Genomic DNA, 14,548 nt, shown 5'->3' on the forward strand with positions numbered 1-14,548 from the left:
TTCTTCGAAGCGTTTTCCGACAGATCTTCTAACCGCTTGAATGTTGCAATATTTACGTTCACCATACGCGCAGATAGCATCAGTCAATGCATTCGATGCTTTATTTTTCAGTATTTGTTGCCTAATACGTACGCAATGAAACGCACATTGTAATATTACATTAGCGTAACACGAAACAGCATCGTTATTGCAAAGGCCATATATTTTCCACGTAACTATACTTTCTGGTTCCTCACAATCATAATTCTGCATATCATCAATGATATTAGGGATATCCCATCGACGATCGTACATTTTCACAACCTTTTTCTCGGACGGATTGATTTGTGGCAGTTCAGATTTGAATATAGATCTCAGTCGATTATATTCTACAATGGCTCTCGAGTTTGCTTTAACTGATGCTGGATTGAAATTTATCAAATGTAGGCCTTCCAATTTACTTACTCGTGACAAACCTACATAGGCTTGATTATCACTGAATACAGTCGTTCCTAAATCCATCATTGCATTGTTACATGTAATTCCTTCGATTATAAATAATTGGACATTCTTTAATTTGTCTCTCAAAGTTTTCAAGACCATGTCTGACAATTGCGTATATTTTGGTGTAGATTCATGACTAACCGGTAGTTGAAACATTCTATGGATTGTCAAGCCATCGATATTGAATGCTGCGATACCCGTGGAAGCAGATATGGCAGTCGTTTTTTCCAAATTTATTCTGATCCAATGTTTAATCGTTTCAATTAGAAAACTTTTCCCTGTACCACCCTCGCCACTTACGTACAGTCGCAGAATTTGATTCTTATTTTGTAAAACTTGGCATACTCCATCAAAGACTCTTTTCTGGTCTTTGTTCAATTGCGACATCATTTGCGATAAATCAATCGGGTCGTCAATCTTACCAAAATCTTCCAGATCTTTCATCGCGTCGTCAGCTTCTATCGGATTACAATCCAGTTCATCGTCATCGGATTTGTCTCTGTCTGCTGTTTTCAGATCATTTTCGCGCTTCTCGATTAATTCAGCAACGTTCTCAAAAACTTTCTGTATTTCTTCGAGCCTTTCGTGATATTTCATTGCCTTCGTTAAAACAGACTCTGAATTCTTAAAGACATCCGTGTAAGTCTCGAATGTACCTTTGAGTTCACTCAAATCTCTCCATGGTTTGAACAGAAGAAGCAGCGAGTAAAAGTATTTTTCGGGCTCAGTTTTTATATTAAATCGATAATGGTTAATTAAATAACCCTTTTTTCGTTTTTTTAAAAATAAACCCGATGCCAGTTTGTAACACTTGACTTCGTCATTATTTGACATCTGTTTCGTAATTTCCCAGAATCTGGCAAAATCGTACAAATTCAATGATTCTAATTCCTGAGGTCTATTTGGATAGTAATCATCGATGAGTGACGAACAGTAAATATTTGTAGAATTTTTATTGAGAGCTTAAATTTCATTAAATGTTTTAACTTTTCTATTTCTCACCTCATTAACATCGATCCATTTGACCATGGTATCATTATCCGTACCGTACAAGGGATTCCCTAATAGTGTATCCGCAGCTTCTAAAGCACCGCATTCTCTGTTATTTAATGAACGCATTGCAAAATTCCACAGTTTCGATGCCAAGGACTTATTCGAATCTATCACTTCAAAGTCTGTATTGCATTTTTCCGACTTTGTCGTGTATTTTGTTAAATATGAGTTTAAAAACTCTGATTTTTCTCTAATAAATTGTATGTCCATATTTCCCTTCCAGGCTAATTTGATAGACGGATTATAATCATTTATAAACCTTTCCGACTCCTTGCGAGGAAGATCGTACAATCTGCTCTTACTGCGTAAATTTTTTCTACCGACTATCGAAGTGATAACGTCTCTTAAAACGAAATTCTCAGTAACTGGCCGAGGAAAATCGAACCGACACTTTCTGTATATATTAGTTTCCGTTTTTTTCGTACGCATGCAATACGAGTTATGTTTATGATTCTGATCACTTATTACCGTATCGTACAACGTTGGCGAAACATTTTCATCTGGAATTTCACACGTTACGTATTTTTTAATAAACGTAGCAACTTCTTCATCCGGCGATTTTCCTAATACTGGAGCATCTTTTATCCAAATCATACAATGCATGTGCTGGATACTTCTACGTTGATATTCCAGTCGCCAAAAGTAATGAATAACCTTTCCTATTGGATTATCGGACGAACAAATAAAATCAATCATGGCTTTGAATTTTATGCACATGAATCTAGAAGTACTTACAGGATCGTATGCGATTAGTTCGCTGATGCCTAACTTCTCTTTATCGGGATTCATATCTCGTAAATATTCACCCAAATCGGACCATTTCCATTCACTAGGACTCAAAGTCAAAAACCACGTCGCTGGACCGTAATGCAAAGTCATGCATTTTACATTATTGGACGGTTGTCGCCAAAATTGATCCGTATTTCTCAATTTTGCAAAAATACTCATTAAATTCGATTCTAATTGGTAACCTTTCAATTCGTTCAAGTATCTACCAGCAGTGTATCTCTCTCGTGGGTTAGTAACCATCATCGTATAATAGATACCACTTTTCAACTGTCAGTAGTTAGCATCATTGAGAAGGAAGAACAGATACTGCAGATTCAACCTGAATCTACTATGTTTCGACATCAATCGTGTTCTAATAAATAAATATTCCGGCAATGCAAAGTTTCTATCTTCTCGTTGTCCATTGACACCATCAGGATATAAATCAGGGAAACACATGACATCCAGATATTTATAACGATTATCCATTGGAAAATCTTCAATTTTTACCATTTGATAAAGCTTCAATGCAGATTCGTTATCGATTCTTTTCGCGTGTATTGGGTATATTGTATACTGATCGTTAATATCCGAATGTTCAGTGATTTGTGTGAGAAAAGCCGTACGTTTTAAAACGGTTTGATCATTATTATTTTTGTTTTGCTGTACATTGTACAAATTCAATGCTGGTAATTCCTCAACCACCTCATTTATTTCGTCATTGTCGCTTTCCTTATCGACAATCCTATATTCTGTTTCCTGCAACTTATCCTTTAATAGATCATCAGATGACGCTGGAAGACGAATTTTTGAGTAATGAGGATTATTTTCTTTCAACCATTGTAAAGCCTTATACATTTTATTAATATCTACCAAATTTTCCCAAACCACTTTAGATTTCTTGGGTATACCTCGAACGTGAATGTGCAACTCGTGATTCAAATTTATAGGATCTTCCGGAGGACATACCTTATCCAATGTTTCTTGTAAAGGCAGAGACAAATGAAATGTTCTACCTTTTCCTAAACAGAGTTCGATTATATAAGTTTCTTGATTTAAAATGTGCTATATTTAAATCATTTAATTATTTTTTTCGTTCAAGTACATTTAACAGCAAAAACTGCATATACGTAGGTATGTATTTGACTCTACTGCCATTACTTGAAACAAATACATTATTCGATATTAACAAATTGGAACTCTGGAATTACGAGTAATTATTTTTCATTGTACAGACTAGGTTTAAATTTTTGAGGACCTTCTTTTGAACATGGCTTGACCTTTTCATTTTTATGATTTTTTGGAGATAGGGTGAGAGAGGACGAATAAGGGTAAGAGAAGACGAGATAGGCGAAAGAGGGTGAAAGAGAACGAAAGAGGGTGAGAAAAGACGTACGAGGGTGAAAGAGGTGAGAGAGGGTGAGAGAGGACGAAAGAGGGTGAAAGAGGACGAAAGAGGTCGAAAGAGGGTGAGAGAGAACGAAAGAGGGTGAAAGAGGACAAAAGAGGGTGAGAGAGGACGAAAGAGTGTGAAAGAGGTCGAAAGAGGATGAGAGAGGGCGAAAGAGAGTGAGAAAGAATGAAAGAGAATGAGAGAGGACGAAAGAGAGTGAAAGAAGGTGAAAGAGGACGAAAGAGGGTGAAAGAGGGTGAGAAAGAATAAAAGAGGGTGAAGAGGACGAAAGAGAGTGAAAGAGGACGAAAGAGGGTGAGAGGGAATGAAAAAGGGTGAAAGAGGACGAAAGAGGATGAAAGAGGGTGAGAGAGGACGAAAGAGGGTGAGGTAGGACGAAAGAGGGTGAAAGAGGACGAAAGAGGGTGAGAGGACGAAAGAGGGTGAAAGAGGACGAAAGAGGGTGAAATAGGTGAGAGAGAATGAAAAGAGGGTGAGAGAGGACGAAAGAGGGTGAAAGAGGACGAAAGAGGGTGAGAGGGAATGAAAGAGGGTGAGAGAGTACGAAAGAGGGGGAAAAGAGGCAAAGATGGTGAAAGAGGACAAAAGAAGAGTGAAAGAGGACGAAAGAGGACGAAAGAGGGTTGAAAGAGGCGAAAAATGGTGAAAGAGGACGAAAGAGGGTGAAAAAGGACGAAGAGGTGTGAAAGAGGGTGTTAGAGGACTAAAGAGGGTGAGGTAGGAGCGAAAGAGGGTGAAAGAGGGACGAAAGAGGGTGAGAGGGTCGAAAGAGGTGAAAGAGGGACGAAAGAGGTAAAAGAGGACGAAAGAGAGTGAAAGAGGACCGAAATGAAGGTGGGTGAGAAGGGAATGCAAGAGGAGGGGTAAAGAGGGGTGAGAGAGGACGAAGAGGGTGAAAGAGGCGAAAGATGGTGAAAGAGGAGCGAAAGAGGGTGAAAACAGGGCGAAAGAGGGGTGAAAGAGGACGAAAAGAGGATGAAAGAGGCAAAAGAGGGGTGAAAGAGGACGAAAGAGGGGTGAAAGAGGGTGAGAGAGGACAAAAGAGGGTGAGAGAGGACAAAAGAGGGTGAAAGAGGCGAAAGAGGGGTGGGAGTTGGTGGTGGGGTTAGAAGCGCGGGGCGGGGATGTGGGAGGGAAAGGGGTGGGTGGAAGTTATGAGAGAGGTGTGAGTGAAGGTGAAAGAGATTTATATATATATTATATAATCCTGATGACGTCAGCGGACGCGGACAGAGAAGAGAAGAAGAAAAAGAAGAAGAAGAAGAAGAAGAAAGACGTAATTCATTTTTCATAAAAAACGTCACTTTTTGACCGCTTGTATCTCCAGAACGGCTTGACCATTTTATTTTTTTCTTGGCTCAAATTACTCGTGGCAATGCCGCCTTTCAGGTTATATTACGTGCAATTCAAAATTTTTTATATTTTAGTAGTTCTACACCCCCAAGGAATGGACTTTGATGGTGCAGGATAAGGAGACTTGTAGTGTCTTTTAAGGTCTTTTGGTAACACAGCGTTACGTCTGGCCGTCAGTAAAAAAGGATTGCAGCACTTGGGCTCGCGCATGCATCGAGTGCCAGCGAGCAAAAGTTACACGACACGTAAAATCGCCGGGAGGAATTTTCGAGCTACCAAGCCAGAGATTCGAACATGTGCACGTGGACATCATTGTCATGCCGATATCAGACGGCAACAGATATTGTTTGACCTGCATTGACCGATTCACGCGCTGGCCGGAGGCGTTTCCCATGGAGAACCAGGAAGCAGAGACAGTCGCAAGGACATTCTACCACGGCTGGATAAGTAGATTCGGCGTGCCGTTAAGAATAACAACCGACCAGGGACGGCAATTCGAGGCGCACCTCTTCAAGGAGTTGAGCGGATTGCTGGGATCTAACCACCTGAGGACGACTGCCTATCATCCCCAGGCCAACGGCATGGTAGAACGATGGCACCGCCAATTAAAAGCATCGATCAAGTGCCATCAGAAGGACCGGTGGACGGATGTGCTGCCGACAGTTCTGATGGGCATAAGAGCGGCGTGGAAGGACGATCTGCAGGCGACGGCGGCCGAGCTGGTGTATGGAGAAGCGCTCAGACTGCCGGGACAATTCCTAAATAAGCAGTCCGGCGAGGAGAGAGACGCTAGCAATTTCATTAAAGAATTGCGACGTCATTTCGAGGATGTCCGGCCGGTCGAGGTCATGCAGCACGGAGAGCGACGCCCGTTCGTGTTCAAGCAGCTGGGAACCACGGAGAGTGTGTTTGTTCGGCACGACGGGCCGAAAACACAATTGCAGATGCCGTACGATGGGCCCTACACAGTGGTTCGCAGAGGAGAAAAGATCTTTGTCGTGCGTATGCACGGGAAAGAACAGACAATTTCAATCGATCGCGTAAAACCAGCGTATTTAATTACAGAGAGACAGAGTGACGAAGCGTCGCCGACGGCAGGGACTCCTGGAGACAGAGAGACGAGACTGGACCCGGAGCAGTCACATGAGGCGCAGCCGGCGTGTGAAGGACGACAGACACGAACGAGGAGCGGTCGAAGGGTCCGATTCCCGGACCGATATACGATGTGACGCGGCGTGTCGGACAAACAGAAATTTTATAATTTACATTATTATTAATTTTTATTAAGTTTTATTTATTTATTTATATTTATTTATTTGCTTTATCTCTCCACGCGAAGTATAAACTGACGCGGTGACTAGTGACGACTCGAAACGACAAATAGGCGCGATAATTAAATAATTGTACAATTAGGAAACCACTAGAAGAGGGGTACTGTGGCGATAAATGCCACAAGAATATTAAAATATATAAAAAATAAAAAATGTACACGAAATAAAAATATATGACAAGCGACGAGTGTTAAGGATATCGCGACCGGTGACACAAAATAATAAATAAATAAATAAGCGTCTAGCATGACGAAGGTAGATTATGATTTCCGAATAGAATAAAAAGCGAAAGTCTTCAAAATAATACATAGACTAATCACCTAAAAATAAAAATAAGGTCGTGGAAAAATCGAGAGAAGCAAGACGATACGCGGCCTCGAAGGGCAGATAGACTTTGACTCGCGCTCGCGAGACACGGTTTTCCTCGGTGGAGAGTAAAAGTCTGTATTTAATAATCCGAATAAACGCAGTAAAAGACAATACAATTGCCGTTTATCGTTTCCCATTTAGAAAATTCTACATTAATCAAACTTTGTAGAGTGACATCTTTTTTCCTTTTTAATGTCGAATGTATAGGTGTTCACGAACGCGCTGCGAGAGAAAAGGATCGCGCTGCACGAAAGGATGAGTCACTCTTTGTACTAAATTGACTTTAATATTATAAAACAATTAGAAAACGAACACTTTAACAAACTTTTACAATCTTAATTAATTTACAGAGAAAATCGAAATCAAATCAAAGTGCGGAATAAGCGGCGGTCGTCAACGAATTTTTGCGGTTTTACAAATCTGCGGTTGCGTTATGCGGTTCACGGCGGAAAAAGCGATAAGGCCCCGATTTCGGGTGCGAGCTCTCTTTTATGGGTTTCCGCAAAGAACCCACCTTCGTGTGAAGCGCCAATAATTTTGCGTCTTTTTAAAGTTGCGCGAGGTGACCTGAGCGTATTACGCGTAATTGGCCGCTGTCAAAATTGACAGAACAACGGTTGTTAGAAAGCATGCGCGAGCTGGAGATCACGATAATTATTGGCGAAACGAGGCGCCCGTGAGAAGCCGCGCATGCTCAATAAAATATAATTATTCGGCGGAACGGTTGCGACACCGTTAATTGTTTATATTCCGAGCGTGTTTTTGTACGACAGGATAATTTATGTCGCGATATGTTTTCCAGAAAAAACATATAAAAAAAACGATATGCCTGTTGACTTGCGATCGGAAGCGAATATTCTAGAATATTCCAATAATAAAATATAATATTTTATTACACATGTAGTTTTCTATTATGCGTTTCAAACATTCCCGCCCGCCTTGTCGCGCAGTGACAACATATGGTGGGATTTCGGTCGCGGAATCGCAAGTCGATAGTGATCGATGGTGGGGCAGGCGCGCCGGCGCGGCGAGGTTCACGTGATGATCGCGTGTAAATTGAATCGATCAGCTGAGCAGCGAAAACACGTGGTGATCGCGTGGAATGTGATGATCAGCTGAGACAGTAACGAGTGTGTGTTTGATGTGTTGTGTAGTGCAGTGAGATGATGGAACAATTATCAGTGCGGTGATGGATCAAATGTAAGTGCGGTGATGGATGAAATGTAAGTGCGGTAATGAGATAAAAATGAGGAAAGAAAACGAGATGTGATGAGTGATACAGTGCGTGAGGTGAAAAGTGTCGCGAGATGAATTATGTGCCGGCGGACGATGTGTCCGCGTTAGTCATGCCAGGAATACGATCCGCGCCCGGAAGCATGACTAATTTAACGAACGGGCGCACGAATTCGGATGTGGCGGTGCGGACCGAAACCACGCGGACGATACCGTCGTCCCCGGGATGCAGTCTCGTGATCCGTGCGAGGGGCCATCGGGTCGGAGGGGTGAGCTCCGAACGAATGAGACAGAGGTCTCCCACGTGAGGTGCGGCCTCGGACTTGACCCATTTGGTGCGGGGGTTGAGGCCGTGCACGTACTCCGCTGACCAACGCTGCCAAAAATGGTCTCGCATCAATTGGAGATGACGCCAGCGTGACAGTGTGGATGCTGGTTGACCAGTCGACGATGGCTCAGGTACGGCTAATAGTGGCGCCCCGATGAGGAAGTGGCCTGGTGTGAGCGCCGAAGTGTCGTCCGGATCGTCTGATAAAGCCTGCAACGGACGAGAATTAAGACACGCCTCGATTTGCGTGAGGAGTGTACTAAGCTCCTCATATGTGAGGGTGGTTTCGCCGATTACTCGACGGAGGTGGAACTTTGTGGATTTTACGGCAGCCTCCCACAGACCACCGAAGTGAGGGGCCGCTGGCGGATTAAAGTGCCAGCGGATCCCTTGATTGTTGGCGGCGCGAGCGATGTGATGGCCCTCGGAAGATGACGCCTTGAAGAGCTCGCGCAGGGTGCGATCGGCGCCGACGAACGTCGTGCCGCAGTCGCTGTACACGTCCGTACACAGGCCTCTGCGGGAAACGAAGCGACGTAAGGCGGCGATGAAGGCCTCGGAACTGTAGTCCGAGACGACTTCGAGGTGGATAGCCTTAGACCAAAAGCATACGAAGACAGCTATGTATCCTCTCTGTGAGCGGTGTCCGCGCCCCTTGCTGGTCCGGATGAAGATGGGTCCCGCGTAGTCCAGGCCAGTGCTCAGGAATGGCCGAGTCGGCGTCACTCGGTCACGCGGAAGGTTGCCCATTGGAGGCTGTGGAGTGGCCGCTCGCCAGCGAGTGCAAGTGACGCACCGATGAAGTTGCTGCTTAATGACGGTCCTTCCTCGTGGCACCCAGAATCGATGACGAAGCAAGCCGAGAGTCATCTGGACGCCGCCGTGTAGAGACCGACGATGGCAGGACTCGATGAGCAGTCGCGTCATCCAGGAGGCCGGCGGAACGATCACCGGGTGCTTCTCGTCGTAAGGCAGCAGAGCGTGTTTGAGGCGCCCTCCTACGCGCAGTACACCTTGGTCGTCGAGGAATGGACTGAGTTTGATCAGTGAACTGCGGGGTGGACCGGGACGTCTCGCAGTGGCAGCGGCTATCTCGTCCGGGAAGTGGAGTGCCTGCACAATTCGAAGCCACTGAAGTAGGGCGGCGTCCAGCTCGTCAGGATGCAGCGGACGACCAAGTGTGACCTCTCGGCTCGCCACGTTGAGCCATCGACGACACCAGGCCGTAACGCGTAGCAGCCGATGAAGCGCAGAGAACCGAAGAAGGATGTCCGGTTCGACGACGACGGAGCCCTTGGTCATCAGGCTGGTGGTGCGCTGTTCAGGAAGGTCATCCTCTGCGATGTGGACCTCTGAGCTGGGCCATGCTGTCTCGTCCAGTGCCAACCAGGTAGGTCCCGTCCACCATAGCGTGTGATTGACTAGCTCTTCCGGATTAATTCCTCGTGATGCGCAATCTGCAGGATTGTCCTTCCCGGCCACGTGTCTCCACTGAGCGTCCGGGAGCTGAGTCTGGATGTGAGCCACCCGGTTGGCGACGAACGTTTTCCAGCGAGCGGCGTGTCCCTGGATCCAATGGAGAGTGACCTTGGAATCGGACCACAGGTGCACTGGAGTTGATGTCAAGCCGAGGGTGTTTCGGATATGCAACGTCAACGTGGTGAGTAGCACAGCAGCGCACAGTTCAAGGCGAGGCAACGAAACTGGCTTGACGGGCGCGACTTTGGATTTCCCCATGATTAAATTGATGGTGGTTTGTTTCGTTCCAGAGTTGCGGATGTAAACGGCGGCAGCATATCCTCGCTCTGATGCATCTGCGAAGCCGTGGATCTGCAACGTGGAGTAATCGCTGTCGGTGCTGAGCCAGCGATTCACCCGTATGTTGCTGAGCAGAGGTAGCTGGTTCAGCAGCTGTTGCCAACGTTTGACGTCCTTGGCAGGTAGTGGAGTGTCCCAGTCGAGTTGCTGAAGCCAGGTGGTCTGGATCAGGATCTTCGCCCGAATCACGACAGGTGCGAGCCAGCCCATCGGGTCAAACAGCCGTGCAGTCTCTGCTAGGACGCGTCGCTTCGTAAACTCGCTGACTACACGAGGATGTATGGCGAAGGCAAACCGGTCTTCTTGAGGATGCCATCGCAGACCCAAGGTCGAATGGCTCTCGTCGTCCCAAGAATGTGGTCCTTGCTGCAGCCGGTGCTCCTGTGGGACTCCGCTGAGGACGTCCGGATTGTTTGAAGCCCACTTCCTCAGCGGAAATCCGCCCGCCATGCAGAGATTGCGCAGCTCTGTCTGGAGGTTGACGGCATCGCCGAGGTCGTCCGCTCCGGTGACTACGTCGTCGACATAGCAATCTCGCCGAAGTGCTGTGGCCCCTTGAGGAAACTGCGCCCCTTCGTCCGCACAGAGTTGTCGCAGCGTCCGGATGGCCAGGAACGGTGCACACGCCATGCCGTAGGTCACCGTCAGCAGCTCGTACTCCTGGATCTCGTTCGTTTGGTGTTGACGCCACAGTATCGTTTGAAGGCTGCAGTCCTCAGGATGTACGAGAATTTGGCGATACATCTTCTCGATGTCTGTGACGAAGACATATCGGTGCCAACGCCATCGCAGCAGCACGTCGGTGAGAGCGGGCAGCAAATTCGCCCCAGTCAGCAGATGCGAATTCAGCGAGTTCCCAGTTCGCGTCCGTTGAGAGCCGTTGAACACGACTCGGAGCTTCGTCGTCGTGCTCGCCTCCTTCAGGACCCCGTGATGCGGTAAGTAGCATCTGATCTTCTCAGCTGTTGTTGCGATATTTACCCTCTTCATATGTTGCAGGTCCTCGTATTCCTGCATGAAGCTGCGATAGAGGTCGCCAAATCGAGGGTCTCGGCTGCCCTTGGACTCCATGGCTTTCAGGAGGTGCTCCGCAGGGCGGCGAGTGTCTTGAAGAGTCGTCGGCGGTGATGCAAGAGGCAGTCTCACCATGTATCTTCCGGTGGGCGTGCGTGTGACGGTGCGCACGTAAAGCTCCTCGCACTTGATTTCGTCAGGAGTGAGTGGAGCCTGAGATATTGGCTCGCTCTCCTGCTCCCAAAAGCGGCGAACGAGGTCGGCGAGGTCATGATCGGCGGTGCATCGGAATGCGCGGCGATGTCCGTTGACTGATGCGGAGTCGTATCCGCCAGAGAGGATCCACCCCAGGCTTGTTTGCTGGGCGATCGGCATCCTTGAATCTCCTTTGCGGAGGCCCTCCTCGAGGATCAAGGAATAGACCTCGGCTCCTAAGAGTAACTCAGCTGGGTCGTCGTCCAAAAAACGAGGATCGGCCAGTTGGAGTCCCTTGAGATGAGGCCAGCTGCGTTCTCCTCGTGAGACTGATCCTTGCTGCAGTGATATGCGAGGCAGCACAAAGGCTACCACGCTGAGCTCGGCGTTGGTCACGTCTGACGTTACGTGCAGCGTTACCTTGCCTCGAGCGGATCCTGAGCGGGTCCCTCCGATGCCGAAGATTGAAAGATCCGTCGAAACTCGAGGAAGACGAAGGCGTTGTGCCAAGGTCTCTGAAATGATCGACACCTCAGAGCATTGGTCGATCAGAGCGCGTACGGCGTGTGGGGACCCGTACCGATCGGTGATGTTTACTCGAGCTGTTGCCAGAAGAACGGCCTTGTGATCCTGATGTTGCAGAGTCGTGGTCAGTGTGGTGGCGCGTGTGGTGGCCTCAGCTGACAGTGAAGACGTCGGTGCTCCGTGCAACATCGTGTGGTGTCGTGCGTCGCATGTGAGGCAGTTCTTCTTCGACTGGCAGCGAGATAGAAAGTGGTTGCCTAAGCAATTGTAGCAGCGCTTGCTTGTTTCTATGAACGCCTTACGCTCGTTGACTGTCTTGGCCTTGAAGTCTCGGCAGGCCATCAAGGTGTGGTTCTCGCGACACAGTGCACAGTGCGGCGGTTCAGATCCTTGGTGTTTCGTGACGTGTGCCTTGGCGATCCGTGGAGCATCTCCGGGCGGTTTGCTGGCGCTCTTCGGTCGTGCGGCGTTGAGCGTCAGGATCCGGCGGCTGATGAAGTCCACAAGTGCCTCGTTCTGTGCTGGCTCTGATGAGTCTGAAATGGACGACTCCCACTCCAGACGTGTGCGTGCATCAAAAAGCTCCGTCACCAGGAAGTTGAAGAGGTCCATCCCGTGGGAGTTTATTGGACGCCCGATGCTCTCCTGACCGTTGACGGTGGCAGTAACGGCGTTGTGGATGCGTCTCAACTCCTCTGCGGTATCTCCCTTCATCTTTGGCACGGCGATGAACGTGGCAAAGTTGGAGCGGATCAATTCTTTTTTATTGTTGTAGTGCTTGTCCAGTATCGCCCAAGCACGCTCATAATTGTCGCTAGTGACGGGTAACGACTTTATTAACCTTTCAGCCGGTCCCGTCAGACATGAGCGAAGGTGATGGAAGCGCTCGATGTTGGAGATCGCGTTGCCACTCACGACGGAGAGAAAGAGATCCCGAAACGACGGCCAATCAGCGTAAGCACCAGAGAATGGCGGTACCTTGATGCGCGGCAGTGACGACCGTGGCGTGACGTCGGCAGAAGGAGCTACGTTCGGTGCACGAAAGTGTTCGGCGTAGCCATCAAGTATGCTTCGCTGACTTACATACAGATTTTCTGTATCTGCGTGGAAATCTGATTGGAAATACTCGCTCTCACTGAATTTGTCTTTCAGGGCCGCTCGGATAAGGTCGTGCTGCGTCTCGAACTTTGCCCACAGCTGATCCAGGATTCTGGTGCGTGTGGCGATAGCACTGGTGGTGATGTTGGCGCTGCCCAGCTTCTTCAGGTACTCTACGGAGCGTGAGATTCGGATTTGAATCTCACGCTGACAATCGACCAGCGTGGACACATCCATGACGGCTGCACACCCAGACGTTCACACCTTCACTCACACGAGAAGTCACGCTCGCGAACTTGCGGTTGCCGGTGCGACGGATCCGGCTCGAAGGACCAGAAATATGTTCACGAACGCGCTGCGTGAGCAAAGGATCGCGCTGCACGAAAGGATGAGTCAATCTTTGTACTAAATTGACTTTAATATTATAAAACAATTAGAAAACGAACACTTCAACAAACTTTTACAATCTTAATTAATTTACAGAGAAAATTGAAATCAAATCAAAGTGCGGAATAAGCGGCGGTCGTCAACGAATTTTTGCGGTTTTACAAATCTGCGGTTGCGTTATGCGGTTCACGGCGGAAAAAGCGATAAGGCCCCGATTTCGGGTGCGAGCTCTCTTTTATGGGTTTCCGCAAAGAACCCACCTTCGTGTGAAGCGCCAATAATTTTGCGTCTTTTTAAAGTTGCGCGAGGTGACCTGAGCGTATTACGCGTAATTGGCCGCTGTCAAAATTGACAGAACAACGGTTGTTAGAAAGCATGCGCGAGCTGGAGATCACGATAATTATTGGCGAAACGAGGCGCCCGTGAGAAGCCGCGCATGCTCAATAAAATATAATTATTTGGCGGAACGGTTGCGACACCGTTAATTGTTTATATTTCGAGCGTGTTTTTGTACGACAGGATAATTTATGTCGCGATATGTTTTCCAGAAAAAAACATATAAAAAAAACGATATGCCTGTTGACTTGCGATCGGAAGCGAATATTCTAGAATATTCCAATAATAAAATATAATATTTTATTACACAAGTAGTTTTCTATTATGCGTTTCAAACAATAGGTAATATTAACAAACTACTGCTTTCCAGCTTAGTTACATTGTAATTACATTTGACATTCGAGCAACATGTTACATGCTTTAATTCGAGTTTTATTACATGATTGATGTCGGAATACGTCGACATTAGAGCCGTAAAAAATTCCGAAACATCTTGTTGTGTTCGTTCTTCGAAGCGTTTTCCGACAGATCTTCTAACCGCTTGAATGTTGCAATATTTACGTTCACCATACGCGCAGATAGCATCAATCAATGCATTCGATGCTTTATTTTTCAGTATTTGTTGCCTAATACGTACGCAATGAAACGCACATTGTAATATTACATTAGCGTAACACGAAACAGCATCGTTATTGCAAAGGCCATATATTTTCCACGTAACTATACTTTCTGGTTCCTCACAATCATAATTCTGCATATCATCAATGATATTAGGGATATCCCATCGACGATCGTACATTTTCACAACTTTTTTCTCGGACGGATTGATTTGTGGCAGTTCAG

General features: G+C 46.9%; 1 protein-coding gene across 1 annotated transcript; it reads right to left on the reverse strand.

The window, feature by feature from the left end:
• Positions 1–8,083: 8,083 nt before the first annotated feature.
• Positions 8,084–13,219, reverse strand: LOC114930891 (uncharacterized). The gene has a single exon (XM_029302748.2). The coding sequence runs from the start codon at positions 13,217–13,219 to the stop codon at positions 8,084–8,086; it is 5,136 nt and encodes a 1,711-aa protein (XP_029158581.2).
• Between the last annotated feature and the right edge of the window lie 1,329 nt (positions 13,220–14,548).

Source organism: Nylanderia fulva, unplaced genomic scaffold (genome assembly GCF_048542155.1).
Source record: "Nylanderia fulva isolate GAGA-0341 unplaced genomic scaffold, ASM4854215v1 Scaffold128, whole genome shotgun sequence".
Taxonomy (NCBI): Eukaryota; Metazoa; Arthropoda; class Insecta; order Hymenoptera; family Formicidae; genus Nylanderia; species Nylanderia fulva.